Source organism: Aethalodelphis obliquidens, unplaced genomic scaffold, assembly GCF_003676395.1.
Source record: "Aethalodelphis obliquidens isolate GAN/ISIS:26980383/991018 unplaced genomic scaffold, ASM367639v1 scaffold62, whole genome shotgun sequence".
Classification (NCBI taxonomy): domain Eukaryota; kingdom Metazoa; phylum Chordata; class Mammalia; order Artiodactyla; family Delphinidae; genus Aethalodelphis; species Aethalodelphis obliquidens.
The window spans coordinates 9,829,081-9,848,975 of NW_020838006.1; the positions used below are offsets into that span (position 1 = coordinate 9,829,081).

General features: G+C 45.7%; 1 protein-coding gene and 1 long non-coding RNA gene across 3 annotated transcripts in view; both read right to left on the reverse strand.

Moving 5' to 3' along the window:
* ZNF197 (zinc finger protein 197) overlaps nt 1-7,181 on the reverse strand; it is a 63,695-nt gene extending 56,514 nt beyond the window's left edge. The window contains exons 1-3 of one of the 2 annotated variants that reach the window (XM_027088285.1): nt 6,849-7,181; nt 4,818-5,358; nt 658-829 (exon numbers count right to left, since the gene is read on the reverse strand). In XM_027088285.1, coding sequence (XP_026944086.1) covers nt 658-829; nt 4,818-5,240 — 595 coding nt within the window. In that variant the 5' untranslated portion in view covers nt 5,241-5,358; nt 6,849-7,181. The remainder of the gene's footprint in view (nt 1-657; nt 830-4,817; nt 5,359-6,848) is intronic. The other variant, XM_027088283.1, reaches the window with a different exon arrangement.
* A 2,333-nt stretch (nt 7,182-9,514) lies between these two features.
* Nucleotides 9,515-19,009, reverse strand: LOC113610288 (uncharacterized). Its single transcript, XR_003429024.1, has 3 exons — nt 18,862-19,009; nt 12,659-12,742; nt 9,515-9,599 (listed from the first exon to the last, which is right to left on the reverse strand). It is a non-coding gene; the product is annotated as an uncharacterized LOC113610288 (long non-coding RNA).
* Between the last annotated feature and the right edge of the window lie 886 nt (nt 19,010-19,895).

Sequence of the window (19,895 nt, forward strand, 5' to 3'; positions counted from 1 at the left end):
ATCTGTTCTACACTAGCCTCCTAGTGAGGCTCCCAGTCACTGGTCTCCACACTCAACCCACAGTGCTCATGTGCCACAGTAATCCTTCTGAAATACTGTTTCTAACACTTCAATCCCCTGCCCCCAAATTCTTCCTGGTCTCCACCCAAAGGCCCTGCACAAGCAGACCCCAGGCTCCCAAATAAGTCCTTCCTGACCCGACCTCAATGGGGTCCAAGGAACTCCCACTTAGCGAGTGTCTTTGCTTCAGCCCTCCATGATCTCGCTCACCGTTTACAATGTCCACATGGCTCATTCGTGATGGCATCAAATGCCTGCAGACAGATATCACTCACATGTACCTTATGAGGCTGCCTCTTCTTGCACTTAGGACTGACTCTCTGCCAACTAGATAACAAGCTCTTTGGAAGAGTGCCGGCGTACTATATCTCTCTTGTCCTCAACAGTGCCTTTGCCATGAAACGTGCTTGACAAAAATGTGCTAAATACACGAATGATCGGAGAATAAGCAAAAGGAACAAAGTCACTAGGGAAGGAAGACACAGGGCAGGGCAATAAGGGACTCCAATGGGGTGGGAGATGGGGAGATGAAGGAAAGGAGACTCCGAAAGAGAGAAAGGAGGAATGACTTAAGGCCAAAGTGGGTGGAGTGAGTACCAGAGTGCCCACTGGGGAGGTGGTGGTGTGCCCCAGGGTCACCAGGAGGCTCCAGGTGGGCTCCGGGTGCCGAACCCTCACTGAGGAGTGAGGTAGGAGGAGATTCCTCTGTTGCACCCAAGGCTGTCATCTCCTCCAAATGCATTTCCTGTTCCTGTGCTGGAGCTGAAACCTAGAGACAAGGAAATAAAATTGGGTCCAAAAGAGCATCCTTGAAGGTACAGAACCCAAAACCTCTAAGAAGCACCCCCACGAGAGGAAGCCAGGGAGAGAAGAGTCAGAGGGTCCTTCTAGCCCCACCAGTAAGCCAACTGGGGCAAAAATGCCAAAGCAGGATCTACAGCTTACAATCCTATTTGCTATCCCTCTGTTGACCCTTTCGGTAGGAGCTTCAAGACCAGATTATATAACCATTTCTACTCTGTGTCAGTGCTTCAGACACACATTTGCTTATGAAGAACCCCCTGGAAAAAGGAGTTAGGAAAGTAATTCAGTACACTCCCTAGGGCCTCAGCCTACAGCATAGATCAATCAGAAGCACCAAGGAAGTAAAAAGTGACAGGTGTATGTACCTGTATGTGCACAAATAATGCTACTGAGGCCGACAGCTGGAGCAATACCCCAGAACAGCAGCTGACAAACCTCAGCTTTTCCAACTTCTCTCAGCAAAAGTGTCTCCTCTTCAGAGAAGCCATCCCTGACCACACTGACAAAGCAAGGATAGTCACACTCTCTCAAATTATCTGGTTATGTTTTCTAGAGCATACATTAGTCTTTAAGTTATCTTATTTATACCTTTATTGTCTATTTCTCTGCCAATGAAGTATAAGCGTTTTGAGGGTTAGCACTCTGTCTTGGTCACTAGCTCCCAGAACAATGCTTAGTCCAATGGTGATATTCAATTAATATTTGCTGACTGACTTCCTCTCAATATTTTGCTAAGAGTTATCTGCAAACTTGGTTTTCAATATGTACTACCTCTCCCCAAAAATTTATACAAAAAGTCAAACAGAAAAAAAAAATTTAAAAAGAAAAGTCAAATAGGATCACATAACACCGAATCTTTAGAGACCTCGAGAATATCTCAGAGCACAGACCTTTTATTTTCTAACCCTTGCTTGTTGTCATCAAATCAGTTCCTCACAATCTCATGGTTACTACTTGTACCAGCATTTGGAGCAGAAAATCTAAAACATTATCTAAGTAAATCACTTTTTTTTTTTTTTTGCGGTACGCGGGCCTCTCATTGTTGTGGCCTCTGCCGTTGCGGAGCACAGGCTCCAGACGCGCAGGTTCAGTGGCCATGGCTCACGGGCCCAGCCGCTCCGCGGTATGTGGGATCTTCCCGGAACGGGGCACGAACCCATGTCCCCTGCATCGGCAGGCGGACTCTCAACCACTGCGCCACCAGGGAAGCCCAATAAATCACTTTTTAAAAATTGAAATATAGTTGATTTACAATGTTGTGTTAGTTTCAGGGGTACAGCAAAGCAATTCAGTTATACATACATATATATTCATTCTTTTCCAGATTCTTTTCCCTTATAGGTTATTAAAGAATATTGAGCAGAGTTCCCTGTCCTATACAGTAGGTCCTTGTTGATTATCTTAAATAAATCACATTTATAAGCTCATTCACTCTGGCATGTACATAGCAGAGCATAAGGTGAAAATAACTTCTCCTTCAACAAAACACATGGATTTGCCCTACTGGGTAACATCTGCTGAGACGTTAGGGGGCTCTCTCCTTTAGTGTGTATCTCTCCAATGGAATGGTAGGTCCAAGAGGCTCCCTGCAGTCTGAGGTTCCCCAGCTCTCCCATGGATGGTTCTTATAAATGGGACTTAGAGCTCTTAAATACAGCAGCTGTGGGTACTGGCAGAAGATAGAACTTAACTGCACTGTGATAACACAACCTTGTAATTCACTGACAATTAAATCCTGATAAAGTTCCTATTCATTACCTAGGACTCATAAGTGTCCTCTCCTCGCAGGCCATGAAAACCCCATTCCAATTTTCATTCCAAGATGGCATTCCACAGCAAGACATTAGGGAAAAGGTAGTGGCTTAGAATCTAGGGAGCTGGAAAATCCTGGTTCCCACACACATGGACAAAGGGACTGCTTACTAGCTCTGTCACCTTAGATGAGCCAGTTAACTTCTCCACGTTTGCATCGCTTGTCAAATGGAGATAATGATTACTATCTGCATACCTTGTAAGCCTGCTAGGAGCTCAAATTAAAAAAGATATAAAAGCATTCTGTAAATTCTGCAGCCCAGTAGGGATGCCTCTACCACTCTCTCCAGCCCCAATGTGCACACATGTGCATGCTCACTTCTGCTGATCAGAATGACATTCCTTAATCTCCTCCTGGCAAACTCCCACGAAAACGCCTGTTTTTTCATTTAGTCGTAAAAACATTTTCTGAATCCAGGCTAGGTGAGATAGTCCTGTTCTCATGTCCTTATGTCAGAAAACTTAAGCTGATGACAGTGGCAGAGTAAGAAATAGATTCCAAAGATCCCACTTCTAGGCTAGAGCCATGAGTGTTCAGCTGCCCTGACTGTCAACTGTTAGTCACTCTCTTGGGTTTGTGACTCAGTCACCTTTCTTCTGAGGCTCCCTGGATAAAAGACAGTTTTAATGGAGGCTATATTCTCTTCTGCTTAAGCAAAAGAAGGCAGGAGATAGGGAAATTTTCCTTCTACCCTCCTCACTAAATAGCACTCTAAACATTTCTTCAACCACTTGTCCTTGCCTACGGTTGGGCCTAGCTGCTCTCTAGACCCTACTGATAGTTGATTTATCCCTGTGTTTACTTGTTTAAACAAGGAAATAACGATTGACAATGTATCTGATACTGTCAGAGGGTACTGGCTATTACCTCTGGAAAAAGTCTAGCCCTAGAACTCCAATCAATTGGAATTCATTCCCTAGGCCTAGATATGTAATCAGTTTTGAAAAAGCACTGAATAAAAATGATGTACTGGGTACTAAGGAAATTTCACTGGTACTGGTTTTCCCTGGTAAAGCACAAAGGAGGAAAAGTAGAGGGGACCCTAATCCATCCTGCTCAGTTACAAGGGAGCAACTGGAGACTCATCAGGAAGAACTGACTCATCCATGGTGTGATGGTCTTTTGATGTCAGTTTAGCTCTAAACTAGGTGTTGCTGTGATGGTATGGTGTACAAGTGATTAAAATTCATAATCAGTTTAAGTAAGGGAGGTTATCTCAGATAATCTGGATGGGCCTGATTCAATCAGTTGCAAGGCCTTAAAATCAGAGCTGAAGTTTCATGAAGAAGGAATTCTCTTTGTGGACAGCAGCTTCAGCCTATGCCTGAGAGTTCTAGCCTGAACTTTCTGACGGCCTACCTTACAAATTTCTGACTTGACCTGTCAACTCCCCCAATGACAGGTCACTTTCTAGCAATATATATATGTATGTATATATACATAATTTCCTACTGGTTTTGCTTCTGTGGCTGAACCCTGACTAATACACATAGTCACTGAACTAGTTAGCTCTGTGATCCTAGAAGCCAGATTTCCCACTGTTATGACACTGCTAACTCTCCAACTTTTCCTTTTGAGTTACCCTGGCTTAAAATTTGAGAGAACCCCAGAAAGTAGGGAAAATCAAAAATAGAATTAAAGATGCAAAAAGATCCCAGTTGAGTTTGGAAAGCTAGAAAAGAACAAAATGATGATGAGGCCCAGAACTGTTACACCTCATAAGGAACCTAAAAGGCAGGAAAACAGCACAGTAACTTGGAGAAATCCGAGGAAGTAATGAGAACTTCTCAAATGAGGGCCCATGTTATCAGCATACCCTACGGGCTACTTCTCCCTGACATGCTTCCCTATTCTAACCAGTGTGCGGATCCTCTGCCTGTCAGGAGCACTCTGTGGAGCTCCAGGCTGCAGCTAGGTTCACGACACAGCACTTCACAAAGTAATTCACAGAGCGTGGCTGGGATCTGCATTTTTGTTTAAGGCTAGGAGCACAAAACTCTTTCCCCTTTATACATGGCACTGGTTCAGGAATCCCAAAGGCAAACCAGCTCAGGGCCTAGGGAATGGAGAATGTCTATTCTCAGGCTACCCCAAGCAGTATAGAATGGTTCCAGATGCCATTCTAGACTCGGCCGCTCACCTCTCCTGGTCCACTAACGTGTCTCTGGAAATCCTCCACCACAGCCACAGCCTCCTCACCACTCTCAGGGTGATGCAGCTGCACCCAGGTCCGCAGTTCCCCTGGCAGGATGCTCAGGAACTGCTCTAGGACAAGCAGCTCCAGGATCTGCTCCTTGGTGTGCACCTCCGGCATCAGCCACCAGCGGCAGAGCTCCCGGAGCCGGCTCAGCGCCTCCTGCGGCCCAGACATCTCATGATAACATAACTGCCTGAAGTGCAGCCGGAAAATTTCACAGACAGGAGGGTGATTCTTTTGGAGACTGCAGCCCTGTCCCCAGCTCTGGCTCTCTGGCTCCTGTTTCACGGTCAAGCGCCCCTCCTGCCGCTGGAGAACAGCACCCCTGGGGATGAGGCCTGAAGTTCCCCTGCCTTGGGCGGCCATCGTGACACCAAAGAGAAGCTTGTTTCAGTTGTGGTTTGTCCGATTAAAATGATGATCTGTAATTCAGACCTCAGAAGCTGTTGTCAGAGTTGAGGATGTAGGGTGATGGGAACGTCACCTACAGAAACATCAAGAGAGAAATCAGAGTCCCCAGAGTGCTCAGCCCCAGGCAGATGACAGACCCTCCACAGTTAAAAAGCAAAGCTCTGGAAAAAAGAAAAAGGAGCACAACCAGGGCAGTCTCTCTAAGCATCTCTCCAAGTAACTTCCTTAAAGTTTCAGTGGCTCCCATCACCTACAGGATAAAACCTAAATGTCTATGCGTAGCATCCACAACCTGGCCTGAGGCCTCTATTCTAGCCACACCCCCTACCACTTTCCCCAGGTACCCACCAGGCTAGAAAGACTGCAATGATCTCCAAATGTGAGATATGCAAGCTAATCCAAAAGGCAGATAAAGAAATACTAAGTTGTTATTTAACTATTTAGTGGATGTTTTATAATGTGCACTGAAATTTGTACAACAGTACATACCTTTAACTCACAAATAAACCTATGTTGGAAATGCATGCTCAAAACTCTTCTACTCTACTCTTTTGTAATAGAGATGCACAATAAAGAAAGTTAGCGACTAAAGCTCTAAAGACACAGCTAGAAGCCACACATACTTTCTCTGGATTTTTCTGCTTCTGAAACTTTTGACAAACACCTACTCACCTGTCAAGACCCAGAACAAATTTTATTTTTCTCTTGAAGGCATTCCTGATTGCCCCATGCAGGAAGGGGAGCTGGTCACCTCCCTCTCCGTACTTCTCAGTGTAACATTGTATTTTAACTAATTTATGCACAACTCAACACTCACACCCTCCAAACTGCTGGATGGCCACAAAAGAAAAGGAACCCAATGGAGTAAGAAATGCCAGACCTTCTTCTACTCAACCCACTTCCCCTAGAAAGCCTTGCTGATCTCTCCAGGCTTAAGTGTGGTTACTGCCTCAGTGAACCCACAGTACGTTTTTCTTCAAACCTCTGCTAGAGCACTTCTCACACTGTGTTTGGGACTTAGACGACTGCCTCCTCCACTTTATGGGAGGACTCAAAGGGCAGAGCTGGTTCCCAGTCATCTTTGTACGTGTGTGTGTACTTGGCATACAGAGGCACATATGTGGGAAGCGAACGAATGATACTGAAGTTGGGGGTGGGGGCGACTTTTATCCAGTTTACATACTGTAAAACCCTGAAAATCAGCACCTTAGTGGTAACTAGGGCATCTGTGCTATGCTTCCAATTCACCATGCATCTTGGTACCTTGGATAAGCTACTCTCTCCAGGGCTCAATTTCTTTAAAAAGACAAAGACAGACTTAAAAATCTGTGAGTCTGCTCTGAAATACATAGAAAGTTCAGGCCATTTTCCTACTTCCCTTACTGCTCCGAATGCTCAGCCCCTCATCTCATCTGGATTTTTGGCTCTCCAAGCTATACTTCACGTCTGAAATTCTGACTGGGTCTGACCCACTTCTGACGCTTCGTACTGTCTTCCAGCGCAAGGCTGGGAAAACGTCTATCTACATTTCGCGTTCGACCAGGCTTCTGCGGCGCCGCTCACCTGGCCACGTCTGCCCTGCTCATCGCTGTACCCGCAGGTGCTGGGCTCGGTGCCAGGCACGGCTGGTCAGGGAACTGGGACAAAGAGGCGGCTCTATATCTGGCGGCTTCTGAGCGTCACGGGGACCGCGCCGCCAGCCGCGGGGGCGAAGAGTGGGTCGGGCTGGCGTAGCCGACCTGGGCTGTGGGCGGCCGCAGCTCCAGCCTAGCGGCCCCGGGCCCCAGCAACACTTCTCCCCCCGCCCCGGGCCCGCTCACCGGGGCACCGCGCCCGCGACTCCCGAACACCAGACTCCGCCGCGGCCGGCGTAAGCGAAAACAATGGCCGGGCCGGAAGCGAGAGAGGCCCCGCTTCCGGCCCCTCCAGGATCCCGGAAGTCTCGGTTGAGAAAGTGGGCGCCCGCGACCCCGCGACCCCGCAGCTACACAGCTGGGCGCGGAGACCGCCCCCTCCGGGCCTGGCTGGGGCACAGGGGCGCCAGCGGGGAGGGGGTCTCAACTGAGGCCTCAGGCTGCACACGTGCTGCTCTCAGACCATTCTAGGACTGGGCGACCCTGCCTCACCCCAGCTTTGTCCCTTCCCCTCCTGGTGGCCTTGGGAAAGAAAACCTAACCTCTGAGCCTGTTTTTTCATCTGAAAAATGAAGAGCACAGCCTGTGCCTGACACGGCTGTGAGAACTGAAAGGGGTAACATAAGGACACTACACAGCAAAAGACCTGACATATCCTGAGCGCGCAGTCAGATATTATTATACTGTATGTGATGCCCAGGGCATTTTCACCCAGTGTGAGTCTTAATGAAATGAGCAACAGGTATCTCCGTCTTACTAAAGAAGAAATGAGCCCAGAGATTGTGATATTTTGGCCGCAGGTGTGGTTAATCTTTCCTAAAACAGAACAAGCACTCTGGTGTCCAAGGAGAGGCCCCCTAGGGAGGGCCAAGGAGCCAATAAAAAGTGGGAAGTTATGGAGACAACATAATCTAGATGCAATTGTCTAGTCTAATATCTGGGAGGCAGGTGTTACCCAGGTGGACTTCACCTGGAAGAATGGTTTGCATACAGAAGCATGTGAACAGGTCCCTGCTGCTAAAAGGATTGAGGAGGCTCTGAAGGCACAACCTCCAAAAACGAATGATATATGGGGCTAACGAAAAGCCTCTGCAACTTGAGGCAGTAAAAGGACATATGAAAAAAATATATTCAAAAAAAACTTGAGTTCCAAAGAGAAACAAAGGGCAAAGGATAACATCAGCCACATTTCCAATGGAGTTAACTATGTATCTTATGCATTGGGTTGGCCAAAAGTTTCGCTCGGGTTTTTCCATAACATCTTACGGAAAAACCTTGATGAACTTTTTGGCCAACCCAATATCTTGTTGTAGCCCAGCAAGTAGTTCCTTTACAGGGTCCGAAGTAACAGTAACTTGTGCTGTCCAGGCCATCAGCAATATCCCAAGGATGTACTGGGTCTACCTCTGGACCTGACATGTGTCCATCACATCTCTGCATAAGCCAGGACAGAAACGAAGGCATAAGAAGACCTACTGCAGGGTTTTTACAGTCTTTAAAGAGGTCTCTTAGAGCAGTCTTTGCCCACTGATCCTGATGAGTGGCCTTCTGATATCAAGGTCACTCTCTACATTTGGAAACCTCACAGGGAGGTCTTGGCTATCTGGTCCTAGCTTCTGCCTGACATTGCCACTGCGTGTGGCCCACTGGCCCATTAAGGCCTCAGAGACTCAGGGATATCGAGAAGGAAATCTCTTAAGGCCAGGCCAAATGCTATCATCTCTTTTTCAGGTTTCCCTGATGATGCGTTGTCCTGGCTGCCTGGTATGTAGGAGACTTAGGGATCTGGAAAACAAGATTAAGCTTTTTCATTCCTCAGAGCTGTTTCATGCCCAGGTGGTTGGCTTTCATTGTCTGTGAGAGCCAGCTTCATCTGGGAAGTGTGTCCACACTTCATAGGTTCCTCTGTGGCCAGCACTGTGGGTCTAACCTACCATGACTGGATTGGGTTCCAGTGGAGGAGACATGCTCCATGACGCCCCTCATATAGCACCTTGGGAAACCTATATTTGGGCCAAAGACAGTCCCAGAATACCTGAGGGAACACCACCCCTGACCTCTCTGGGAAACTATCACACTAGCTTTGGTATGAGAGCTAATAGAACAAGTAACCCAGTTCTATGTGCCTGAAGCGGAACTCACCATCTACCCCCAACCCTGAAGCTCCACTCACATTCACATCACTATAAAGGGCACTATCATTCATCCAAGAGCCCAAACTAGAACCCTGGATGTCATACCATGGGCTGGGTGACCATAGGAGAGCTACTTAGCCTCTCTGTGCTACAGCTTCCTCATCTGTAAAATAAGGAGAATAATAATAATGATACCTAAATCATAGAGTTGATATGAGGATTGGATGAGATCATATATATATATATATATATATATATATATATATATATATATATATATGGCACTTAGAATGTGCCTGGCACATTGTAGGTATTATAGGTGTTTTCTAGTATCATGTTTACTCACACTTCTTTATACCCTGTATCCAGATTATTGCTGAGTCTTTGCCCCATTTGTATGTAATCACAATAATAATGACAACAAAAAACAATAGAAAATACCTATACCACTTACTATGCTGCTCTGCATCATCACCACTGTTCACTTCCCTGTGTTAAGTCCTGCCTGGTGTGAGGGCAGCTGTGAGAAGGATGTTCCTAGGGACCTTTGGGATTTAAGGAGACCACAAAGAGAGGAGCATGGTCAGGTCTGGAGATTCTTTGTCCCCAAACTGCTCATACCTTCTGACATCATCTGTGTGGACAGTCCCCTTTTCAACAGCCAGGACACTCTTACACACCCTGAAAATAAGATGGGGGTCCTAGAACTGTCCCCTGTGGGGGGATAGTTGTAATATGGGCAGGAGACCCCAGCTACTATGCTTGAATGGGAATGTATGAGGTCCAAGCTCTAGCCAAGAGAGCAAAGAGACTGTCCTATCACCTTGAAAACTTCTCCTTATCCTTCAAGAATTAGCTGAGAAACTCCATTCTCCAGGAAGACGTCCCGGGACCCCATCTCCCCACCTGGATTAGGTGCCCCTTCCTTTGTGCTCCCGTGGTGGCCTGCCATGTGCTTGTCACGGCCCTTATTTGTCACACCAGGTTAACACTTTACTTGTCAGCTTCCCCCATGCACAGTAAGCCTTACGTGGGCTGCCACCACGTCTCTCTGGTTCACAGTTGGGTCCCAAGGCACAAACTCTAAGCCTGGCTGGTTTGAATATCTGTCTTGGCCGGAAGACAAGTCAGTCCACCTTTATTTCCCTGGTGTCCAGTACAGAGCCTGGCCTAACCTCTAAGAAATGTGTCCTTGATCCAGGCTGCTGTGGAAGGTTTTTAAGCAGGGAAAGAATCTGTTCAGTCTGGGTTTTGATTGCCAGCTATACTGAGGGGCTTGGAAGGAAAGAGATTGAGACATCAATTGTATCTGCTTATCTGCTTTGCCACCCCAGTGCCTCTGTAAGACAGAATCATTAGTTTACAGTCGAGGATTCTGAGCCTCGGCAAATGTCCTGCTTCCTGGGTAACAATTTTACTGGATGAAAAGGGCACGGAAGGCTTTGAATTCAGGTCTACAGACCACCTCCTCCTCTTTTTTTTTCTGTTTTAGGATCCTATCTCTAACCCTCATTCATTCTTCATTCTTTAATTACTCTCAGATTTCTTCCTGCTGGTGGTGTGTCAACGATGGTCACAGAACATGGCCTCGGGGTAGACTCGGGAAAGGCAGAGATTCTCTAGGTCTTCTGGCCTTAGTGATCCCGCGAGGAGCCAAACCCTGGCGCGGAGACCAACAAGATAAGAAGGCCTCCGAGCTTCCTAGACAGAACCGGAAGTGGCTCCAAGGGCCTGAAGATCGGAGAGGAATTCGCTTCCGGCGCATCTTTTGTTCAGGAATCGTTGGAAGCTGCTGTTGGTGGGGAGGTCATCGGGTTAGTCGTGGAGCTTCCTCAGGTTGCCAGGAGTGGGAGCCGTGGTCCCGGGCTGTTCCTGCCCGCTGTTGGCGCTGGTATTGACCCTACCCCGTGACACACGTAATGAGACAGGCCCAGAGGGCAGCAGGAAACTTCCGGGGATACCAGCGCATCCCCGACGGGGTTTGGTGGGAACGCAGGACTGTCTCCCCGCCTCATACCGCTCGACTCTCCGTGCTTCCTTCCCGGGTTTTACCCCAGAGGTCTTCGGAAAAGCGGGGCACTGTATTCCGTGTTCTTTGTTCTAGCTTAATCCCCGTCCCGAAACCCCTCAGCCCGACCCTCAGCTCATCCTCTGGCCCACCAAACTGCAGATTTGCCAAGTGGAAGGAGCGTTTTCAGTCTGTCCTACCCACAGCTCCCACAGACACCAGGGATGTTATTAGCAAGGACTCGTGGATTGCACAAAGGATCCTTAGAGCCGCTGGTCCAGCCACCATCTTCCTACCTGTTAAGGGTGGGGAAACAGGACCATGGAGGGATTTGAACTGAGACCTTCTGCCTCCCATTCCAGAGACCTCGTCTCTTTCTGAGCCAGTGTCTGCGACCTTGAGTCTCCTAAAGCACAGTTTTGGTCTTGGAAATAATAAACTTGATACTATTGGCTGTAATCTTTCAGTTTCTGTGTATTGTTGGGCCTTAGGTTTGAAATCCAAATTCTTCCAGAAGCATCTCAAACATAGATTGGAATTTCTTTCCAGCCTGTGAGTATGGCAGAACTCAACTTTGCAACCTACAATCTGGGATTTGCAATTTGGGCAAGTTATATATCCACTGAGTCTTAAGTTTCTTCATGTGTGAAATGGAAAAAAACCAATCCATGCCTGCTTATCCCTCAGAGTTGGGAGGATTGAGTGAGGTAAGTTGTGAGTCTTGACATGTCTTGTTAAGCACTATTCAAAGATTAACAAAAACACCTACACAAGAAACTTTGGATTCAAGGAGGGAGATGGAAATGACTGGACATTGGAAACATGAAGGGCAAGGGGCAGGCAGACACTGGTGACTTACAAAAGGCAGTATCTGATAACAACGTAAGAGAAGTTCAGAGAGCCAAGGAAGGGATTGATTTTGAAAGGGATCAGAAGCAGCCTCAGAGGGAAGAGCACTGAGTTGAGCCTTGAAGCGGGATTTAGGGAGGTTTGGGAGGGAGAAGGAACAATATGATCAAATGTTGAGAGATACACATTTCGGGGGGGGGTCGTTATTTCAGTCCAGTATTATAAGCTGTAGGGAATTTAAAAACGGTGATGAGATCTCTAGTTTAGATGTATAAAATCTATGTGCCCCCTAAGCCACCATAATGTCTTCTGATGATCCTGTTTTTCCACCACTTTAGAGGACAGGTGATATTGTACTTCCATTCCTTATTGCTAGTTGAACAATCGGGAGAAAGCCAAGAAGAAGCTGAGCCCTGATACTCCAGGGAAATTGTAAATTCTCTTCCCATATTAGGCCTCCAGGATGTCTCCATCTGCACTTGGAGGGCTTACATGACTAAGCCTAATCTTTTCTAAGAGTATCTAGCAGATTACCCTGTGCCCCAATAACACCAGTGTTCCATACACTAATGTTTCTATAGAGTAAGCATGCAGAACTTGCTAAGTGAGTGGATGTTTCCTACTTCCTCAGAGAAGGTGTTCCAGAGGGCCAGGTTGGTTCTCCCAGGAGGTGGACAGGAGTATTGTTCTCTCTTTCTCTGTTTCCTAGCAGTGTCTGGAACAAGGCTGTCTCCAAGGGTTGCTCACCTGAAATACGTTGAGCCTGTTGCCTTGTCATCCTAAATCCCTGTCATTTCTGGCTTCCTTCCATTGCCCAGAAGCTGGTGGAGCCTGGAAAGAGGATAACAGTGAAGAAAAGTCTGATATCTCTCTAAGTACCATTTAGGGTAGAAAGGGCTTGTCATTGGCATCAAGTTTACGGATAAGGGATGCACAGTAAAGTTCGGAGAGTAAAGCTCTAGTGGAAACTTCGCAATGTGAAAAGGTCAGTTGTGTATTGGAATTTAGCTGTGTTTGCTCTTTGCTTCTTGGACTATGATAAGTGCTACAACTCTTCTTTGGAAGATGCACTTCCCTCCCCGGAGTTTTAATGTATCTTTTCTTTTAGGACTTTTCTGGCCCTATTGCCAGAATTTTGTTTCATTTCATTAATCCTAATCTCACACATTTGTTCCAGTTTCACTCTGCTGTGATGTCCTCCAATTTCAAAACTCAGATCAAATACTAACCATTAAAATTTCCTGGTAACACTGTCTGAAAAATGAACTTTTAGCTGGCTTCTGCATTTGTCTTTTTTTTTGATATCTATTAAACTTTCTTTTTTTTCTGTACGCGGGCCTCACTGTTGTGGCCTCTCCCGTTGCGGAGCACAGGCTCTGGACGTGCAGGCTCAGTAGCCATGGCTCATGGGCCCAGCCGCTCGGCGGCATGTGGGATCTTCCCGGACCGGGGCACGAACCCGTGTCCCCTGCATCGGCAGGCTGACTCTCAACCACTGCGCCACCAGGGAAGGCCAGCACAGACTTCTTGAAGCACCTGGCCTGTGAAATGGGTTACTTGATTACTATGAAGTTTAAAGTTAGTCACATAAGAGGCAGTAGGCTGTCTGCAAGGGAAGGCTTCAGTCCAGTGTGAAAAAGTACAGACCGTGACTAAAACATATTTATATCCAAGAGACAAAGGAAGTTGTATGAAATCCATTTGCCAGACCTCGAATGGTCCATTTGGCAGTTTAAAATGTCCAGGAGCAGTATGAACAGGCTTCCCTGGGTTGTATTTTGACAAGTGGGACAAGTGAGGTAAGCACTTTTTGCAAATTTGTTAATGTTTCCCCAGCAACATTGATTCATGAAGGCTATCATTTTGTCAGTAGATCAATGGTTTAATGCATGTACAGTGGTGAGGAGTGGGAATTTTAGAGCCTCCAGTAGGACTGGATTGTTATTTGGTACAAACCAGAGCTTTCTCTTTTGAACAAACCAACAGTTGTTGAATTTCCAATCTTGTTTTTCCTTTTTTTGAGGCCAAATGTTGGCCAGTTTTTCTAAATTATCCTTTGGTGAACTAATCTCTTTGGACCATGACAGAGGTTTGGCTGCTGTTCGTCCCTTTAAGGGCAGCATTCCTTGCAAAAATATCAGAGGTGATTTCCCTTAGCTTCCAGAGAGTCAGGTTTAGAATTCCCCAGAATCTTAATAATAGCTAAAGCAGCAGGTAAAGTGTTACATTCAGTAATTCCTGAACATAGGACCATTTAAAATTTTATTTCTGCTGGAAGTAAGGAAGCCACGTTGCTTCCACAACATTCCAAAGTCATGAGCTACTCTGAAAGCATATCTACTATCAGTATAAATATTGGCAGTTTTGTCCTTGGCTAAAGCACAAGCCCGTGTAAGAGTGTATAATTCAGTATGTTGGGCTAAAGTAGCCATAGTTAAAGATGCTACCTCAACAACATCAAAAGGAGTTGCAATAGCATACCCAGCACAGTATTTGCCATTGTCACCTTTTGATTTTTTTTGGCTGCACTGCACAGCATGTGAGATCTTACTTCCCTGACCAGGGATCAAACCCATGCCCCCTGCAGTGGAAGTGTGGAGTCCTAAACACTGGACCATCAGGGAATTCCCCATTGTCACCTTTCAAATAAGAACCATTGGTGAACCATGAGAAGTCAATGTTACCCAGTGGAATTTCCTGTAGATCATTACAGGAGGTGGTCCGTCAGTGTTATGCACTTGTGAGCTACTTGATTAGTGACAAGGGGAGAAGAGTAGCCGGGTTAAGGTTAACACCAGGTAAAAGAGTTATGTGAGGAGCAGTTAACAAAAGGACTTCGTAGGAGGTGAGGTGGCTGACAGAAATGTTGAGTATGATGAGAATTCTCCTTTAAGGCCTTGAAGGCTATATTGTCCAATTCTTCCCATTAAGTTGGGTTGGATCGTTACTGTTAAGTAAAACATACAGAGATTTGGCCATAAAAGAGAAATTTGGAATCCAATTTCATCAATAACCAACTAGCCCACGCAAACCTCACAGTTAGCATTTGGTTTTGGTTTGGGTAAACTTACAACACCATGAAGTCTATTTGGTTCTAGGTATAGGTCTTGTTCTGATATCAGATGCCCTAAATATTTTTAAATTAATTAATTAATTAATTAATGTATTTTTGGCCTTGTTGGGTCTTCGTTGTTGCGTGTGGGCTTTCTCTAGTTGCAGCGAGTGGAGGCTACTCTTCGTTGTGGTGCGTAGGCTTCTCATTGCAGTGGCTTCTCTTGTTGCAAAGCACGGGCTCTAGGTGCATGGGCTTCAGTAGTTGTGGCTCGCGGGCTGTAGAGCGCAGGCTCAGTAGTTGTGGTGCATGGGCTCTGTGGCATGTGGGATCTTCCTGGCCCAGGCCTTGAACCTGTGTCTCCTGCACTGGCAGGCGGATTCTTAACCACTGCTCCACCAGGGAAGTCCAAGATGCCCTAAATATTGAACCTGGGTTTCAGCAAACTGAAATTTTTCTTTGGGAACCTCATGTACTTTTTAAAAAAGCTTTAGTAAGTGTATGCTGTATTCCTGTGAGGAGGCTCGGGAAGGAAAGCAAAGAAGCAGATCATCCACATATTGCAACAAAGTAGAACCTCAAGGGAGCTTTATATCATGTAGATCAGCTTTCAGGATTTGTGAGAAATAAGGACTCTCAATATAAAACTGAGACATTATTGTTCGGGTGAATTGTTTTTCTTTCCAAGTGAAAGCAAAAGGTATTGGCTAGCTTCATCAACTAGAATACTAAATAATGCATTAATCAGTTACAGTAAACAATTTACTTCCAGTGGGAATGGATGTTAATAACTTATGAGAGTTAGGAACAACAGTGTGTTGAGGGATAACAATGTTGTTTATTCGCTCTGAGGTCGGAGACAAACCCCCATCCTTGGCCCTTAGGTCTTCTCACTGATAAAAATGGGAGTATTACAGGTGCTAGTACAAGGGATAATGAGGTTTAACCCTTGTAATCTATCATGGGCTTTATGCCTGGAAGGGCTTTTTTATTTATAGGGTATTGACTAATTCTGGGAGGAGGTTTTGAGGGGACTATTTGAATCTTGATGGAAGGTGTGCTGTGAATTTTGCCAACATCAAGTGGAGGTTTTGCCCAAAAGGAAAGTGGTAGCTGATTCAATAGGAACTAATGATCAGCGTTTCCAGAATCAGCTTTAGTACAGTCAGAGACAGAAAAAATAAAAATGTCAAAGAGTTATTCAATTCATGTGTTGGTTACTTTAATGGCTACTGTCAATTTCTAGAATTATTTCAATTTGGGGGGAGAAATTCCATCATAATACTTCTCTAATAATAAATAAATGGATGGGCTGGAGGAACTAAGGAGAAAATGGTGTATATCTCTCAAAGAGCCTAAACAAAAGGGAATAGGGGAACCTCTTAGAGATCCCTACTATTTGAACTGTTTTAGTACTCCAAGCTGGGGGCTGTTCCATAGTGGTGGGGTTGAGCACCAAGTGTGGGGCTCTGGTGTCAATTAGGCCTGGAAGAGATTCATCCCCAATCTGGAGAAATGTTTCTCCAACCAATTAATAGGGAGGATTAGAAAGAGCCCCCTGTAGTTCCTCGGGATCCCATCTTTGAAAATAGGGAAGATGTTGGAAAGGCTGGTTGGAGGGCTGAAGGTGCCTAAAGTGCTTAAATTTGTAACAATCTCTTTTCCAATGTCCTGGCTATTTGCAATAATAGAAGAAACTAGGAGGGTTTTGGTTTCATTTCTGAGCCTTCATTTGTTGAAGATTAAGAATTTTGGCAGTCTTCCTTGGAGGTGACTCATCTAGAGTACGAGAGAGCTGGCTTGCCAGATTAACTAAATCTGGAGTGGACATAGTTTCCCATTCCATCCTGGTCCTCTTTACTAGAAGGGAACAGTCTCAGTTCAGCCCATTAACAGACACAGTTAAAAGCTACTTGGATGGAATCAATATCTGAAGGAAGACCAGAATTTCCTTTAAAAACAGTCTGAAGTTGATTGTAATAATCATGAACAGGTTTGACAGATTTGTGTGTAAACCTGAATTTTGTTCCAATTAACAGGCCTTGGAAAGGCCCCAGGAATTGCTTGATGAAGTTGCCTAGCGATTGCCGGAGCCTGATCATGTAAGTTAGGTGGCTGGTCTACCAGTTGTAATTCTAGAGACCTTTCAGGACTTTCCTGATTGGTGGTTTTCATCCAAAGCTGGGTCTGGCCTTCACCAACAAGCATATGCACTAGATGATATAAGTCAGAGAATCCAGGCTGACAAGTTAGAATGGCTATATGAAATTCCTCATCAAATCTGTGAGGAACTTCAATTACTTTGGGAAAATCTTTGACTATGGCTCGCAGTTCAGCTTTACTCCAGATATTATAAGAAATTAAGGGTTTAGCTTCTGGAACCTTAGAAGGCTTAATTTTAAAGGGACAGCTTCTGACAAGTTCAGAGGAAAAGGGGGCCGAAAGAGTTTCAGAGAAAAGGGGAAGTATGGTGGGAGAATTACTAAGGGGGAACTGAGGGTATAGAGGAGGCATAGGCAGCATAGATTGCAGAGAGACAAGATGGTGCCCGAGGCAGAGCCTGAGGCAAAGGGGCCAAGGGAGAAGAGCCTGAGGCTTTGGGAACTATTTCATCTTTCTTTAATCATTTGTTTGCCTCAGTTGATCTCAGAATCTTACTTTGCAGAGAGGCAATTTAGACTCTTTATAATGTTGGAAAGCCTTAAAATATCAATTGAAATAAGCATTCCACTCAGTTCTGGAAATTTTTGAGCTCTTGTAGTCCATTTCAGTTTTAAGGAAATTAAGTTTGGGGATTTCAAAAGTTCCCCATAATGGCCATTGATATCACAAGTTGCCTTTAGTCAGGTCAGTCCACTTAGTTAAAAATGCACATGAGGGGACTTCCCTGGTGGCGCAGTGGTTAAGAATCAGTCTGCCAATGCAGGCGACACGGGTTCGACCCCTGGTCCAGGAAGATCCCACATGCCGCAGAACAACTAAGCCTGTGCCACACAACTACTGGCCTGCGCTCTAGAGCCCGCGAGCCACAACTACTGAGCCCGTGCACCACAACTACTGAAGCCTGCAGGCCTAGACCCCGTGCCCCGCAACAAGAGAAGCCACTGCAGTGAGAAGCTCGTGCACAACAGTGAAGAGTAGCCCCCGCTCTCCGCAACTAGAGAAAGCCTGCGCAGCAACGAAAGACCCAACACAGCCAAAAGGTAAATAAATAAATAAATTTATTTTAAAAATATCCCACAGCATTGTAAATAACTATATTTCAAGAAAAATTATTTTTAAAAAATGCACATGAGGAAGCCATAATACATAAAAACATAAAATTGGCCCGAGTCCCTGTAGGCACCCTCCAAATATTTAGATAACTGGGATCCCATTTCTCAGAGGTTTTTCTCTAGAGTAAAGAACAATTTTCAAACAGCTCCAAGAGCTTACAGCACAAACAGCTCAATATGAATAGCTTGCAAGCCTGAATACCAGCCAGTCCTAAGGAGATAGCTTGGTCTCGGAGAAGCCAGGTGGAAAGCCTTTTTCAGCCAGTTTCCAGAGAATGGCCCTTTCCAAAGGAATAGGCCAAAGGAATAGGCCAAAGACTGAAAAACCAGCACAGTTTCAGAGAAGCAGCCCCTGTTTCTGAAGGAATCAGCCAAAGGCCTTTTCAGCCAGCTTTGGTTGACAGTCTGACTTGAAAATCAGACCAAAGTGCCAAACATATACAAAACAAGACTTCAACCAGAAAGATGAAACCTTTAAGTAGATCCCAAATAAACCCTGTGGAGCTTCAAACACAAAGATGGCATGAGCTCAGATCCAGGAGAAAGACGTGCCTTCAAACTCCAGGGTCAGCAAGAAAGCAATGAGCTAGAAAGCTCAGTAGGCTAAATTGTGGTTACCACACCTGTTTGCTCACCAGCGCGGAAGCCATGGGAGGATCTTCAATGGTCCCTGTGTGGGCTACCAAAATTTTGACCTGAAACAAATAGACTGCCAGATATTTCTCCAGCAAAGGTGGGTTTATTCAGGATCAGCAGAGATTTTCAACTTGAGGTCTGTAACCATGGCAAACCACATGCAAGTTCCTGAACGACAAGGGAAGGAGAACACTTTCATAAAGGAAAAGGAAGTAGGGCGGGTATGGTAAACAAAGAGCCCATGACTTTTCATTGGCTGAGTCCTTGCCAGGATATAAGAGGAGTATTTCTTCTTCCTATTGGGCTTTGCTATGGTCACAGGGCGTGAGAGCTCCCTCTTCTGGTCTCCCAGCTCTATTTAACTGAGTTTTCTGTTTATTAATTTTTAAAAAGAGATTTGGCTTTTGCTCCTTTAAGTGTGGCCCTCGGAATAGCAGTGCCCCCATTATCTGGGAGCTTGTTAGAAATGCAGAATCTCAGGCCCCAGCCTAGTCCCATGGAATCAGTCTTCGTTTTAGCGAGGTCCCAGGTGATTTGTATGTACCTTAAAGTCTGAAAAGCGCTGGTCTGGGTGGAGCCTTCTGTTTACAATTCCTGCTTCATCTCTAGGAGCCCCAACAGTCCCAAGGAGGAGAGGTTGGGAAGCAGAGGGTACATATGAGGTTAAGGTCTTCTAATCAATGGCACCTGTGGACTCTAAAACCTAGGGACAGAGGGCAGGAGGCTGAAACCATTGGCCTCTTGAAACACTTGGGGTCAAACACAACTTAGGTGGAGCAGATTTTTATACAGCCCCACCCTCCAATTCGACAAACAGAGGAGGTTCGTATCACTTTTTCTTAAGAAATCCATGTGGAACTTTTCCCCAGGAAGCAAAACAAATTTAGGGCAGTGCTTCTCCACTCTAATGCACAGAAGGACCTTTTTAGAGCTTTGTAGAAATCCAATGCCTGGGCCCTGCCCATGGGATTCTGGTTGAATTGGTTTGAGGTGGGGTGGAGGGCTGAATTTAAAAAAATTC